Source organism: Callithrix jacchus, chromosome 12, assembly GCF_049354715.1.
Source record: "Callithrix jacchus isolate 240 chromosome 12, calJac240_pri, whole genome shotgun sequence".
Taxonomy (NCBI): Eukaryota; Metazoa; Chordata; class Mammalia; order Primates; family Cebidae; genus Callithrix; species Callithrix jacchus.
The window spans coordinates 78,467,212-78,484,208 of record NC_133513.1 but is presented as its reverse complement, the minus strand read 5'-3'; the positions used below and the strand labels follow the sequence as shown (position 1 = coordinate 78,484,208).

At 37.3% G+C, this 16,997-nt stretch overlaps 1 protein-coding gene across 4 annotated transcripts in view; it reads left to right on the top strand.

The window, feature by feature from the left end:
- The window catches only part of PRKG1 (protein kinase cGMP-dependent 1), a 1,319,131-nt gene that overhangs the window by 739,362 nt on the left and 562,772 nt on the right, over positions 1-16,997 (top strand). The window contains exon 1 of one of the 4 annotated variants that reach the window (XM_078345952.1): positions 105-2,901. The exons of the other annotated variants lie outside the window; for them this stretch is intronic. Within the exon in view, the coding sequence (XP_078202078.1) occupies positions 2,877-2,901 (25 nt within the window). The 5' untranslated portion in view covers positions 105-2,876. Of the gene's footprint in view, positions 1-104; positions 2,902-16,997 lie in introns of those variants that run through there. 4 annotated transcript variants of the gene reach the window in all.

The window sequence follows — 16,997 nt, the reverse complement described above, 5'->3', positions numbered from 1 at the left end:
AAAATTCTATTAAATCAAGTATTGATATTTAATCTTATATAGACACTTTCCTCTCATCCTAAACAAGGGATACCTTAACTTTAAGCACTTTTAAAGAATATATAAAAAGCAAATACAATGGTTTGCAACTTACAAAAGTTCAACTTACGATTTTTTGACTTTACAATGGCTTTATCAGGGCCTTAAATGTGTTTTTGATTTACAATATTTTCAGCTTATCATGGGTTATCAGGTTGTAGCCTCATTGTAAGCCAAGGAGATCTGTATACAATTATTATGGTTTTAATACTGGCAAATCAGATCCCTTTCTTTGTGTATATAGGTAATGTTTATTAATACTTACGTGTGCCAAGCACTGTATCTTCACATCATATGAGGGAGGTACTTCTACTAGTCTAATGTTAGACTAGTAGACTGTTCAGATGAAACTGAAGCAGAAAGGTTAAAGTAACTTGCTCCAAATCACACAGCTAGTAAGTGACAGAGTTTGGACCTTGATATGGTTTGGCTCTGTGTCCCCACCCAAATCTCATCTTGAATTGTACTCCCATAATTCCCATGTGTTATGGGAGGAACCCGGTGGGAAATAACTGAATCAGGGACGGTTTTCCTCATACTGTTATCATGAATAAGTCTTGCAAGATCTGATGATTTTATCAGAGGTTTCCACTTTTGTATTGTCCCCATTCTCTCTTTGCCTGCTGCCATCCATGTAACACATGACTTGCTCCTCTTCACCTTCTGCCATGATTTTGAGCTTTCCCCATCCATGTAGAACTGTAAATCCAATTAAACCATTTTCTTTTGTAAATTGCCCAGTCTTGGGTATGTCTTTATCAGCAGAGTGAAAACGAACTAATACAGACCTGTATCCAGGCAGCCTAACTCTTGAGTCCTCTCTTTTGACCCCTGTGCTGTATTATTTCTCACTGTACAGTGGTAAGAATGCCAGGTGATTCACACACACATTTAAGTTTGTGATGCACTTATCTAAAACTCTTACTAATGAAAAAAAATCTCTTTTAGGAAAAAAAAAAAGCAACAAAATAAAATTATTTTACCCCAATTAATTAAATTGCCTCCTGATTTTCCTTCAGGTTTTGAATATGTTGGAAAAGAGTAAATAAGCCATTCTCTTTGCTCTTGCTCCTCATGGTCCAGTTATAAGCCTTGGCATAAAATTATATAACTTATTCATTTTTCTTAGATCATAGCTCTTTTTAAAAAAATTATTTATTTTTTGAGATGGAGTCTCACTCTGTCTCCAAAGTTGGAGTTTAATGGCATGATTTCTCGGCTCACTGCAACCTTCACTTCTGGGTTCAAGTAATTCTCCCTCCTCAGCTTCCTAAGTAGCTGCAGCTAGGATTACAAGTGTGCCTCACCAGGCCTGGCTAATTTTTGTATTTTCGTCACCACATTGGCCAGGCTGGTCTCAAACTCCTAATTTCAAGTGATCCGCCTGCCTTGGCCTCCCAAAGTGTTGGAATTGAAAGTGTGAGCCAGTGCACCTGGCCAGACAAATTGTTCTTAAATGTGATCCCTGGACAAGCAACATTCATCAACACCACCTGGGAATTTGGTAAGTATGTAGGTGTTTGAGCCCCAGCCAAGACCTGTTAGGGGTTTGGGGCCCCATGATCTGTGTTGTAAAAACACTCCAGGGGATTTTGAAGTCCTCTAAAGTTTGAGAACCACTGCCTAAGTTTTGAAACAGCACAGTATTTGAATGTTATTAATTATATTTTACCACAGAGCCTTCATTAAAAAGATTGTTTCTTTGTTTTGCAAATGAGACAGTTTATAAACGTTCTGTAGGAAAGTGTGTGATGTGAACTTGTTTCATTGAAAACAAACCACAGTCCTAAAAATAGGAACATAGCAGCTTCTTGCAAAAGTGGCTAATTCTTTGGAAAGGGTTGGTTCTGGTGTTTGCCCTCTTGTCATCTCAGTTAACTCTTTCTCCATTCCTTTTGACATTTCATTATATTTGGTTGCGGCTCTTAACACTCCCCTTGTGAAAGGCCTTCCTTTGCTTGGTTGACTGATGCGTTTTTTCCCTACTCTGGCCGAGTCTGCCCTTTGACAGGCCCCTGATTCCCCCATTTCCACAGCAGCCCTGCAGAGTCTCTTAGCTGTGTTCTAATAATGATTAAATACATGCTGTGCATGCAGGATTGTGCCTTTCAGCTCTTCTTTATGCCATTGTGTCTAGTGTGGAGATGAGTAGTTTTCCTGAAAATTGCCCATGGAATGCCTTTTTCCTCATGGTATTTCAATGCAGTACACGTATGTGGCTGTCCCACTGGATTTTAAGCATCAACTTGTGTGTGCTCTGGTGGTCTTAAACCAGAAGCATAGGTTGGTCATCCTTTTCAAAGTTAAAAAGCAAAACAAAACAACTTATACCTGCCAGAAAGGGTGAATAGTTTTACCCTGGGACATTTCTAAGGAAACCAGAAAAAAAAGTCAGTTTCAGCATATTTTATGTTTGGTATAAATCCTGAAATGATTGTCGCTTTGCTAGTTATTGGAGCAACCTGATTGGACTGTGACTGTACCCTAGAGCTTTTAACAGATTATGGGGTATGTCTGTGCCTCGTCTAATTCTGATAAGCCACCCTTAGTGTACATGGTTTATTCAGGCATTCACCCACAATATGATTACAGTATTCAGTATTGAACTTCCTTCTCTGATGAAATAAGAAACGGTTTCCTAAATCTAAATCTGACTGTATGGTTTCATTTGTGTCAATTAGACTGCTATTAATTTAGCTTGAAAAATAATCATAGGTTTTGGATTAAAAAATGACATTCATTTTTGTTTTTGCTTCTCATCTTCCCTTTTTAATAGTAAAAGGCCAAGTATATTATTAATGGGAAAAGGCGAACTTGTGACAGGTGAGCAATTAGTGTAAAGACCATGACTAATTAAAATAAATTTTCTTCTCATTTTTTAAGAATCAATCTGCGTTTACTGGGGTTGCTATTCTTTTTTCCTTCTTTAGATCATAAAATTGTAATTTGATTATTATTATATTAAAACATTTGGGAACATAGCAAGTCTTCATTAGAAATAGATTCTTGATTTTTTTCTTGGTATATTTTATAAATGTCCTGAAAAATTAAGCTTGTTCTCCTTTATCCATTCTCAGTTTGAGAATGGGTAAGTGGTAACCAGTGCATGAAATGTAAAGGGAAGATCAGGAGTGCTTTTGAGTATAACATCTAGTGTTTCCAAGTTTTTATTCTGTCCTTTGAATAAGCCTTTGTCCACTGTTACTGTGGCATAACGCTGACCATGAACGTTTTTCATGTTCTTTGTTACTGTTTCCTGGTTGGAATAACAAACAAAGAAAAAAGTGCACTAAAAACACTGATCAGGGAAGCTGAAGAGCCAGTAACAAGAAAAACAGAATGATGAAATTTGAATCCGAAAACATTCCTGGCTTTCTACTTGAATGCACCTTGTAACAGCTCAATGTCTACCTATTACATTATCGATTGACATTGAAGATTTTACATTTCTTTTTCACAGTACTAAGTGGAGATGAGATACTAGGAATATTAAGAATCAAGGCGAGTTTTGTTGATTATCTGCCAACTCTGCATAGTAGCGGCTACAGTGAACTAAGGTGTATTTCAGCTGATGGCTCCTGTCAACATGATGCTATGTTCAATATATATATATTTGTACTTCAGTAACATGATGATCTCATGCCATGTTCAACTCCATAATGCCAAATTGCTAAGGCCACAGTACGATTTAGAAAGTACTTATTACTACTTTTGTCAGTGACTGGAAGATATCTTATTCAGCCAATATAGGTAAATAGATCACTAGTTACTTAAGATCATAACTTGTATTGTCTATACAACATAATAATGCATCTGTAGCTAGTAATGACATAGGAGGTATGGAACCTGACTTGTACTGTCTCCACCTTTCATTGTTTGATGCATCTTTGAAGCAGGTGGTATTAGTTATGCCCAAGAAAATAGATTTGAAATTCCTGTAAGTCTGTAGCTGCTGTTATTGCCAGAATGTATAGAGTCCGTTGTTAGAGATGTGGACTATCAGAGTGGAATAAACAGTATTGGTGAAGTCAGAGAAGGTGGAAAGTTTGTTGATAATTTATGAATTTTTGGCTAAGATACTAAGTTGTGGACTAGGTGATAGAAAATTTGGCAGTAGAGCAGTCTAGGCTGGCAGTGCTGTTGTTTCTAGGATGAGTGGTGAGATGCCTTGCCTATATTTTAGGAGTGTGTGGCCTTGAACTCAACAAAGAGTGTCTTGATTTTGGGGATGGGGCTCAAACAAAGGAAAAAACAAAATAGGATTTTTTATTTCTAAAGTTGTAAAAGTAAGGTTTTGCTAGCTTTATTAACATAATTAATTTGACTGGCCTTCTTTTCTTCATTTGGGTTAACTCCTCCTCTTTCAGGGCTAACTGTAAGCACTTTTTCCACAGAGAACTCTTCCTTCACCTTCAGGGCTAGGATTGATGTTCTTGCAGGAGGCTCCCCACACAGTCTGAACTTGCCAGGTGAACCTGGCACTCACCATACTATATTGATATTACTTGAGGTGTATTGTTCTCTCTTCTATTAAACCATTGTAAACGTTTAGAAGAGGAAATATATGTGTCTTGCTTATTGTCATATCTATAGTACTTGGCATTTAATATTTTTAAAATTCGTATTGTGGAACAGATAGTTCATTATATTCAAGCTTTACTTGTGACTTAGTATTTTCCTTTTTATATCAATACTTACTAATGATTTTACTTACTGTCCTTAGATCCTTACCATTTAGTCATAACTTTCAAGAAAGTCAGTTAGACTGCTTTAAGATTTCTAGAAATGTATCCTTCCTTAAGTAATTTACCTTTAAAATAACTTGCTGTGTATAAGGTCATGCATTCCAGGTTTACAGTTTAGAAAATATAAATATTAAATATTTGTAAAATATTGATCTGAACATTTTTTATCATTGTGGTTGAGATTATGTGATATGAATTGGGAATATCCTTCAAGGAACTTACAGAAGATGACTCTATAGCTGAACCTTTGGTTGGATAATCTTCATAAAATCAGTTAATCCCTCTAAGCCTTTTGTCTACTGATAAAATGGAATTGTAACTTGTTTTTAAAACCTTATATGTAAAGCCCTATGAAAATTGTCAAATTTTATTTAAATGGCTTCAAGCTTTCAGAGGTTATTATCCTTTCTGTATTATGCATATATAAATGAGCGCTGTAATTGTGTCAGAATTAGCAATATGTAGGGCATTGATGACTCCTTCCAGGTCTTGAGAGACTAGATTCAGTCTAGTCTAAGCAACGATGTAACTTGATCAATCATACTTAAAGGAGGACCAGGGATGGGTAGGGACTGGGCACTGGAATTACATTACCCAGTATGGTAGTTCCCCAAGGAAGAGGTGCTGCTGGCAGCACAAAAACACATCTATGGAAGCCTCAGTAGTAGCCAGGCTTAAGAGTTTAGAAGTAACTCTGCTGTGTATATTCATACCTATCTTTACCTCTGTCTAGTAAAACTCATTCTTAAGTGGTGTGAGCAAATATTTGACTATCCCTGGCATGCCATTCCCTGCTGAAGGAGTTGGCATAATTATGTTGTCCAAGGGCAGAGTTTATCAAAGTCAGAATTTGGGAAGGTCTTATCAAAATAATTATTAAATGTTATCTTTTGCTCTTATTTTAAAATGCAAAAGTTCACAAATTACTTACTACAGTTAACCCTCAGAATAACTCAGTTTTGAGGCATATTACCTATGAGGTGAGGCAGGCATAAGGAGATGACACAAGATAAACATACTTAGTTACAATTGGAATTTGTTGGAAGGAGTGGAGGATAAGGGTGAATAATATGTTGTCTCAGTAACACTCTGAGTCTCACTGTGTTGTACACTCACAATTGGTGCCATTGTGTAGAAAGAACACTCAGTGCAAAGAAAGGAGTGTGTTTAATGTTTTTAAACAGAGAATCTTTTTAGAAGTCATTCAGATTTTTTTCCTGCGGAAGATACCAGTGATCCTTTTGTAAAGTACAGATTACACTGTTTCTTTCACCTTTGTAAATAAGGACGATCAGTTTTCATATTGCATAATCACACAATCAACCTCTGCACTCATGTCAATTGAAGCTCATTTTTCTAATCAGTTTTTGGATGATCAATTTTCTTTGTAACACCATGTGTCTTCCAGACGAGAAAAATCACAAGAAGAAAAATGGCATTCTCGTAATGTGCCAAAAGCAGACAATTTTGAAAATGTAAAACAGCTGAGCTCACTTGACATTTCTTGATGTCATCTGCCAGCAGACAAGGCTGTTAGAGAGCTCCCTTTCCTGGTGATTTTTTTCCCAGAATTCTGCCAAACTTAGAGAATGACATATAATTTACTAAAGAGAAAATGGGCCAAAATGGGACATTTCTATTTCAAAGTCTACTAGAGCCTAGAAAATAAACGCCAAGTAGTATTGCATCTGTTTCTTTTAAGCAGCCTTATCATAGACTTTCTTAATGGAACCTGGACAGAAACATTGCTTTTATATTTATGTGAGAACTTGAAAAGGTTCATAAATTATGGCTATTGAATCTAGCCTTAAGGTGGCAGTGACCCGAGGTGATGGTAGAGGTATACGACAAAAATGGAAACGTCTAAAGCATGTCGACAGGGAGTTCTGCAGAAGAGTTACAGCAGGGGGCTAATAGACATATAATCTTGATGCTTCATTTTCCCTTCAAGAAATGAGATTAATTAAGGATATGTCAAATATATGGCTTCTGGCATATGTACACTGTTTGCAGAAAGAGAAGCAGTCTAAGAACTGACTAGGAAAAGGAAAATCCCTCATTTGGGAAAATACATTTTAATAATGTTTCTGAGTTAAAGTCACATAATTTAACTTGTAAGGAATAGATATTAATGTGATTTTTTAAAGATGTTTGCTTGAATTTCAGCAAATATGTAAGCATATGTTTTCAACATCTTGGTGTAGTGTTTAGGGATACAGCCTATGCAACTGACAAAAGGACTTACAGATGTAATACTCATTTTCCTAATGAGATTCAAGCCAAAATCTGTTGTTATGCACAGATGTGCAATGACATTTACCAAACATGTACAGATATTTTTGAAGTAGGCACACTGTTAAAAATGTCCCAACCTGCAGGAAATTGTGTCATCATGAGAGGGCTGCTAGCAAACTCCATCTCAGTAGCTTGCCAGGAACTGAAGCTTATGACTGAGTCTTGAAATGTGATGTGTTTGGAGCCTCACTGATGTGATATGGACCCTCCTACATGTTGAAAAGCCCATTGAAAAGAGATTTAATTAGTCAATGGCCATTCACCCTCTGTTTTCTTTTGTAAAAAAATCACAAATCATCTGTTTAATAATTATTGATTCTAGAATTTTTTCTGAGTTTTGACATCAATCGAATTATATGAGGCCTGTTTATGATGAAATTAAGGGCTAGCCTAAAATGAAGAGTTAGGAGCCATTTATGCCTAAAAGCACCAGATAGGAATATGTATGACTTAATTCTTTTAGCAAACATTTATAGTCTTTATTATGTGCCAGGAACAGAAAAGACGAAGATGAACAAGATGATACGTTTCTTGTCTTCAAAGAATTCTGTGCTTCTGATGCCAGTTTTCTTGTCTTTGCCACCTTATTAACACAGTATCAGTCATTCTTTTTTTTAGATGGGAGTCTCAGTCTGTGGCCAAGGCTGGAGTGCAGTGGCCCCATCTTGGCTCTCTGAAACCTCTGCCTCCCAAGTTCAAGCAATTCTCCTGTTTCAGCAGGGATTACAGGCACCCACTGCTATGCCAAGCTAAGTTTTGTACTTTTAGTAGAGACCGGGATTTCACCGTGTTGGCCAGATTGATGTCAAACTTCTGACCTCAAGTGATCTGCCTGCCTCAGCCTCTCAAAATGATGGGATTACAGGAGTGAGCCACCTTGCCCAGCCTCAGTCATTCTTTAATTGTCCCTCTTAACTTTGCAGCTCACCTAAATCTGGAAGCAGTTTACTGGAATTCTTCTTTTATGCCTCAGAGCTAGTGATCCAATTCCATGACAACTCTAAACTTTTGTTCTTTCTTTTTTAACTCTCTTAGAATTCATTGCCACTACTCAATATGTTAGTGCTAATTTGTTCTCTGTTTCCCATGTATTTACAAGATGGTAATATCATTAAAAGACATAAATAAGTGAATTATATATTAGGTGCCAGGTATCATGCTGAGTATCTACCATGAGTTATTTGACTCATATTTGAGAATAGTTTCATGAGGCATACATTATGATATGTGTTTCTTAGAATAATGAAAGCTTAAATTAATTGCCCAAAGCCACATTCTCCTGTATGGTGAAGTCAAAATGCTTAAACAGGACAAATTCTAAATTATTGACTCTCTCTATAGCATGCTAAGACCCCTTTTCCTTTTGAATCCCCTGGAGTCTTAAAATTTGTTATAGAGCATTGATCTTAAGAGACACCATTTCCTTTATTAACCTCAACACATGGTATCACCTTTTTTCTAGACATCTGATTTTTTGATGCAGAGTCTGTCTCTGAACCATCATCTTATTAGTATAATGCCTCATAGTTACTTCAAAATAACTATTATGAATATATTCAATCATATAGCTGTATACCTCACTCATCTCTGCATTGATCCTTTTGCTACTGTAAAATATTATGCTTCAAATTTTCTTTGAGGTGATCCAATTCAGTTTACCATCCAATTCAGTAATCCTATCTCTATTATTTTATTAGGTGGTCTACTTGAACACTTCCTATAATGGAAAAGTTCTTAGCACAAGATTCAGCCATTGATATACTCCTTTTGTCTCTAAATTGAATCTTAACAGCCAACCCTATAAATTCTTATTGCTGGCCTTAATTCTGTACTTCACAAGTTAGAAGGCAATGACTCAATTCGTCAGAAATATTACTTGGTAGATTCATTCAAATTTCGCTTGAGATGGAATAGTTAAGGCTGTTAGTTTAAGATGGAAAAAAATAAAGAAAAATATGAGTGTATAAATAAAGAGGAAAAGTAAAGAAAATTGGGCTATAGCTGCTAGGAGCTTTTAGAGAGCAAGGTCTATATCTTGTTTATCTTTGTACCACTAGTTCCTGGTATAGTTCTTGGTACAATGTAGTTTCTTTAAAAATGCCTATAAAATATTTGTAATAAACCTCTCAATGCTTGACTTCAGGGTAGCCTTCAATTCTGTTATAAACAGCTCCACTGAATTTACTTAAAATCTAATAAACTCATCCAATACTTTCAGTCAGTTACTGACTTTTCCCTTTCTCCAATACAGGATGACTATCCTCAATTTTTAATCTGTTTCAGATTGTTTTCCCTTTGTAACCAAGTCATTAATTTAATCTGAAATGTCTTCTGAGCACTTTAAAAATGTCACAGATCTCAGAGTATGGTACCAATATAATTCAGGTGTATGAATAACTATGAAGCAAGGTATAGTGACAAAAGCCACTAAGGAGACACAATCAGAAGTTGTAGACATTTAGAGGGGGCAAAATTCTAGTTGAAGTGAATGTGGAAGACTTCATAGACAAAGTGGCTTTTGAACTGAGCCTTAAGGAACTACTAAGATTGTTGTAGGTTAGAGGAAAATAACTGGAATAAAGACCTGATGGCAGGAAAACGATAGGTGGATTTGGAAACTGTGCATTCAGTCCGTTGATTGAAAGAAATATGTTATGTTTAAGGGATTGTGGAAAATGAAGCTAGAAAGATACTTTTAACTAGAGATGTGAATTAAATGTAAAGATGAATAGATTTTATTTTATTTGTGGCATTAGGAAAAAGCTATTGAATGTTTGGTGGGTAGAATGATGGGATTAGCATAGTGTGTTAGAAAGATGATGTAGTAGACGAGCTTATCACTTTCTGTGTTTCTTTGTAAGCAGCTTATAAGTGATTGTGTGATCTTTACTGTTCTTCATAAAAGGAACTTGTAGCATTTTAATTTTCATAACTCTACTACTGTTGGCTTTTGGACTCCTCCTTTCACTCTTGGTCCTGGGTTTGTAATCGAGTTACACTGAAATCTACTTATTTCTTAGAGATCCTTTTTTTTCCCTGTTCTTTTGTCTAATATACCAGACCTTTGCCTCATGTCAGGGTTGTTTTAGATGACCTAAGGTTTATTTATTCATTTCTATTTCTTCCCCCTTCACCAGTCAACTCACAGCTTTGCACAGTGGTGACTTTCCACAGATTTTCAAGTATTTTAATTGTGGTTTAACAAATACAGGAATATAGTGTATTGTTGTTAACAAGGACTGCAGGGAGAAAGACTGGGACCCTTGGAACATTCCTGGCTTGCACAGCCCTATTCCACATCTTTAGAACATGTTACTTATTAGCACCTATTTTTTGGTGCCTGTGGGCATCAGCCAAAAAGGTAAAAAAGCAAGAATTGTTTTTTTTTTTTTTATTGGCTCATGTGATTCCTCACATCCATCTATCCCTGTTGCCCTCAGTGCCTGCCATCATATGAACTCAGGATGCTTCATACAACTTTGACTTTTAAAGATGACTTCTTCAAAACTGTTGGGAGTTACTGTGCCTAAAAATCGGAGCCTGTAGAATGAAGTAAAATGCTTATTCAGCTTTTTTACTGAAGACCACCTAAAGACAGAGGGTAGCTCTGAGCTTTTCCAGAAAAAGTCAGTCTGTGAAGAGTAAAATAAGTAAATATTTCTTCAAATGTGCAGACATTTCTTTACAACCACAAGGATCAACAAAAATCAGGGAATCATGGCATTAAAAGAAAAAAAAAATAAGGTTATAGTGACTGTTTCCAAAGATGTAAAAGCTGCCCAACAAATAATTCAAAGTTACTATTTTAAAGAAGCTTAGCAAATTGGTAGAAAAAAGAGAACAACAATTTAACAATTTTTTAAAATATATATTTATTGTACTTTAGGTTCTGGGGTACATGTGAAGAACATGCTGGGTTGTTGCATAAGTACATACATAGCAATGTGGTTTGCTGCCTCCATCCCCATCACCTGTATCTGGCATTTCTCCCCAAGTTATCCCTCCCTAAATACCTACCCCCCACTATCCTTCTGCTAGTACCCTCAACAGACCTCAGTGTGTGATGCTGCCCTCCCTGTGTCCATGTGTTCTCATTGTTCAACACCCCCTATGAGTGAAAATATGCAGTGTTTGATTTTCTGTTATTGTGTGAGTTTGCTGAGACTGATGGTTTTTAGATTTATCCATGTCCCTACAAAGGACATGAACTCATTGTTTTTTTATGGCTGCATAGTATTCGATGGTGTATATGTGCCACACTTTCCCTGTCCAGTCTATCATCCATGGGCATTTGGGTTGGTTCCATTTGCTATTGTAAACAGTGCTGCAGTGAATGTATGTGTGCATGTATCTTTTTTTTTTTTTTTTTGTGACGGAATTTTGCTCTTGTTGCCCAGGCTGGAGTGCAATGGCGCGATCTCGGCTCACTGCAACCTCCGCCTCCTGGGTTCAGGCAATTCTCCTGCCTCAGCCTCTCGAGTAGCTGGGATTACAGGCACGCGCCACCATGCCCAGCTAATTTTTTGTATTTTTAGTAGAGATGAGGCTTCACCGTGTTGACCAGGATGGTCTCGATCTCTTGACCTCGTGATCCACCCGCCTCAGCCTCCCAAAGTGCTGGGATTACAGGCTTGAGCCACCACGCCTGGCCCGCATGTATCTTTATAATAGAACAATTTATAATTCTTTGGATATATACCCAGTAATGGGATTGCTGGGTCAAATGGAATTTCTATTTCTAGGTCCTTGAGGAATTGCCACACTGTCTTCCACAATGATTGAACTAATTTAGACTCCCATCAACAGTGTAAAAGTGTTCCTATTTCTCGACATCCTATCCAGCATCTATTGTCTCCAGATTTTTTAATGATCACCGTTCTAACTGGCGTGAGATGGTAACTCAATGTAGTTGTGATTCGCATTTCTCTAATGACCAGTGATGATGAGCATTTTTCCATATGTTTGTTGGCTTCATATAAGTCTTCTTTGGTAAAGTGTCTGTTCATGTCCTTCACTCACTTTTGAATGGGGTTGTTAGTTTCTTTCTTGTAAATCTGTTTTAGTTCTTTGTAAATTCTGGATATAAGTCCTTTGTCAGATGGGGAGATTGCAAAAATTTTTTCCCATTCTGTTGTTTGCCTGTTGACTCTAATGATTGTTTCTTTTTCTGTGCAGAAGCTCTGGAGTTTAATTAGATCCCATTTGTCTATTTTGGCTTTTGTTGCCAATGCTTTTGGTGTTTTAGTCATGAAGTCCTTGCCTATGCCTATGTCCTGCATGGTTTTTCTAAGGTTTTCTTCTAGGGTTTTTATGGTGTTAGGTCTTATGTTTAAGTCTTTAATCCATCTGGAGTTCATTTTAGTTTAAGGTGTCAGGAAGGGGTCCAGTTTCTGCCTTCTGTACATGGCTAGCTAGTTTTCCCAACACCATTTGTTAAACAGGGAATTCTTTCCCCATTGCTTGTTTTTGTCTGGTTTGTCAAAGATCAGATGGTTGTAGATGTGTGACTTTGCCTCTGAGGCCTCTGTTCTGTTGCTTTAGTCCATATCTCTATTTTGGTAGTAGTACCATGCTGTTTTGATTACTGTAGCCTTGTAGTATAGTTTGAAGTCAGGTAGTGTGATGCCTCCAGCTTTGTTCTTTTTGCTTAGAATTGACTTGGCTATGTGAGCTCTCTTTTGGTTCCATATGAAGTTTAAGGTGGTTTTTTTTCCAGTTCTGTGAAGAGGGTCGCAGGTAGCTTGATGGGGATAGCGTTGAATCTGTAAATTACTTTGGGAACTATGGCCATTTTCACGATATTGATTCTTCCTAACCATGAGCATAGAATGTTTTTCCATCTGTTTGTGTCCTCTCTTATTTTGTTGAGCAGTGGTTTGTAGTTCTTCTTAAAGAGATCCTTTACATCCTTTGCTAGTTGTATTCCTAGGTATTTGATTCTCTTTGTAGCAACTGTGAATGACAGTTCATTCTTGATTTGGCTCTCTTTAAATCTGTTATTGGTGTATGGGAATGCTTGTGATTTTTGCACATTGATTTTGTATCCTGAGACTTTGCTGAAGTTGCTTATCAGTTTCAGGAGATTTTGGGCTGAGACGATGGGGTCTTCTAAATATATAATCATGTCGTCTGCAAATGGAGACAATTTTACTTCCTCCTTTCCTAATTGAATACCCTTTATTTCTTTTTCTTACCTGATTGCTCTGGCTAGAACTTCAAGTACTATATTGAATAGGAGTGTTGAGAGAGGGCATCCTTGTCCAGTGCCAGATTTCAAAGTGAATGCTTCCAGTTATTGCCCATTCAGTATGATATTTGCTGTGGGTTTGTTGTAAATAGCTTTTATTATTTTGAGATACATTCTGTTGAAACCTAGTATATTGAGAGTTTTTAAGCATAAAGGCTGTTGAATTTTGTCAAAGGCCTTCTCTGCATCTATTGAGATAATCATGTGGTTTTTGTCTTTGGTTCTGTTTATGTGGTGAATTACATTTATAGAGTTGTGTATGTTGAACCAGCCTTGCATCCCCGGGATGAAGCCTACTTGATTGTGATAGATAAGCTTTTTGATGTGCTGTAGCTATTGGTTTGCCAGTATTTTATTGAAAATTTTTACATCTGTGTTGATCATGGATATTGGCCTGAAGTTTTCTTTTCTTGTTGAGCCTCTGCCGGGTTTTGGTGTCAGGATGATGTTGGTCTCATAAAATGATTTGTGAAGGATTCCCTCTTTTTGGATTGTTTGGATTAGTTTCAGAAGGAGTGGTACCAGCTCCTCTTTGTATGTCTGGTAGAATTCGGCTATGAACCCATGTGGACCTGTACTTTTTTTACGTGGTAGGCTGTTAATTGCAGCCTCAACTTCAGCCCTTGTTATTAGTCTATTCAGGGTTTTGACTTCTTCCTGGTTTAGGCTTGGGAGGATGCAAGTGTCCAGGAATTTATCCATTTCTTCCAGGTTTACTGGTTTATTTGCATAGAGTTGTTTGTAGTAATCTCTGATGGTGGTTTGTATTTCTGTGGAATCTGTGGTGATATCCCCTTTATCGTTTTTTATTGCACCTATTTTATTCTTGGTTCTTTTCTTTTTTATTAATCTGGTTAGTGGTCTGTTTTACTGATCTTTTCAAAAAACCAGTTCCTGCATTTATTGATTTTTTGAAGGGTTTTTATGTCTCTATCTCCTTCAGTTCTGCTCTGATCTTAATTATTTCTTGTCTTCTGCTACTTTTAAGTGTTTTTGATCTTGCTCCTCTAGCTCTTTCAATTTTGATGACAGGGTGTCAATTTAAGATCTTTCCTTGCTTCTCATGTGGGCATTTATTACTATAAATTTTCCTCTAGACACTGCTTTAAATGTGTCCCAGAGATTCTGGTATGTTATGTCTTCATTCTCGTTGGTTTCAAAGAACATTTTGACATTTATTTTTTTCTTTATTTCTGCCTTCATTTCATTGTTTATGCAGTCAACATTCAAGAGCCAGTTGTTCAGTTTCCATGAAGTTGTGCTGTTATGAGTTAGTTTCTTAATCCTGAGTTCTAATTTGATTGCACTGTGGTCTGAGAGACTGTTATGATTTGTATTATTTTGCATTTGCTGAGGAGTGATTTACTTCCAATAATGTGGTCAATTTTAGAGTAGGCATTAAGTGATGCTGAGAAGAATGTATATTCTGTGGATTTGGGGTGGAGAGATATGCAAATGTCTATTAGTCTTGTTTGGTCCAGATCTGAGTTCAAGTCTTGGATATCCTTGTTAATTTTCCTCATTGATCTAACATTGACAATGGGGTGTTAAAGTCTCCCACTATTATTGTGTGGGAGTGTAAGTCTCTTTGTAGGTCATTAAGAACTTGCTTTATGTATCTAGGTGCTCCTGTATTGGGTGCGTGCGTATTTAGGATTGTTAGCTCTTCCTGTTGCATTGATCCTTTTACCATTATGTAATGCCCTTCTTTGTCTCTTTTGATCTTTGTTGGTTTAAAGTCTATTTTATCAGAGACTAGGATTGCAATTCCTGCTTTTGTTTTTGCTCTCCATTTGCTTGGTAAATCTTTCTCTGTCCCTTTATTTTGAGCCTATGTGTATCCTTGCATGTGAGATGGGTTTCCTGCATACAGCACATTGATGGATTTTGGCTTTTTATCCAGTTTGCCAGTCTGTGTCTTTTGATTGGGGCATTTAGCCCATTTACATTTAAGGTTAATATTGTTATGTGTGAATTTGATCCTGACATTTTGTTGCTAGCTGGTTGTTTGGTCTATTAGTTGATGCAGTTTCTTCATTGTGTCGATGCCCATTACCATTTGGTACGTTTTTGGAGTAGCCAGTATTGGTTGTTCCTTTCTATGTTTAGTGCTTCTTTGAGGACCGCTTGTAAGGCAGGCCTGGTGGTGATGAAATCTCTGAGCAACTGCTTGTTCCTAAAGCATTTTGTTTCTCTATCACTTATGAAGCTTACTTTGGCTGGATCTGACATTCTAGGTTGAAAGTTCTTTTCTTTAAGGGTATTGAATGTTGGCCCCCACTCTCTTCTGGCTGTAGGGTTTCTGCCCAGGAGTCCACTGTGAGTCTGATGAGCTTCCCCTTGTGGGTAACCCAACCTTTCTCCCTGGCTGCCCTTAGCATTTTTTCCTTCATTTCAACCCTGGCTAATCTGACAATTATGTGCCTTGGGGATGCTCTTCTTCTGGAATACATTTCTGGTGTTCTCTGTATTTCCTGGACTTAAATATTGGCCTGCCTTGCTAGGTTGGGGATGTTCTCCTGGATAATATCCTGAAGAGTGTTTTCCACCTTGGATTCATTCTCTCTATCACATTCAGATATAACTATTAAATGTACATTAGGTCTTTTCACATAATCTCATATTTCTTGGAGGCTTTGTTCATTTCTTTTTACTCTTTTTTCTCTCATTTTGCCTTCTCATTTTATTTCATTGAGATGATCTTCAGTCTCTGATGTATTTTCTTCTGCTTGGTTGATTTGGCTATTGAAATTTATGTATGCTTCCTGAAGTTCTCATGTTGTTTTTTTGGCTCCATCAATTCATTTTTATTCCTCTCTAAGCTGTTTATTCTCATTAGCATTTCATCAAATCTTTTTTCAAATTTCTTAGTTTTTTTGCATTGGGTTAGAATATGTTCTTTTAGCTCAGAGAAGTTTGTTAATGCCCACCTTCTGAAGCCTGTTTCTGTGAATTCATCAGACTCATTCTTCATCCAGCCTTGTTCCCTTGCTAGTAAGGAGTTGTGATCCCAGGAGGAGGAGAGGAGTTCTGGTTTCGGGTGTTTTCATCCCTTTTGCACTGGTTTCTTCCCATCTTTGTGGATTTATCTACCTGTGGTCTTTGTTGTTGGTGACTTTCAGATGGGGTCTCTGAATGGATGTCTTTTCTGTTAATGTTGAAGTTATTATCTTTCTATTTAAGTTTTCCTTCTAACAGTCAGGACCCTCTGCTCTAGGACTGCTGGAGGTCCACTCCAGACCCTGCTTGCCTGGGGCTCACCTGCAGCAGCTGCAGAACTGTAAGGTTTGCTGCCAGTTTCTTCTTCTGTTATCTTTGTACCAGAAGGATACCCTCTGGATGTCAGCCTGAACTCTCCTTTATGAGGTGTCTCTTTGTATATATGGGGGTTAAGGAGCTGCTTGAGGAGACAGTCTCTCCCTTACAGGAGCTCAGGTGCTGAGCTGTGAGCTCCATTGTTCCGTTCAGAGCTGCTGGGCAGGTATGTTTAAGTCTGCTGCAGTGGAACTCATGTTTTTTTCCCAGCTGCTCTGTCCTGGGAAGGTGGGGCTTTAGTTATAAGTTCCTGATGTGCTGCTGCCTGTTTTCATTGATGCCCTGCCCAGCAAGGAGTTATCCTAGTCACAGTCTGC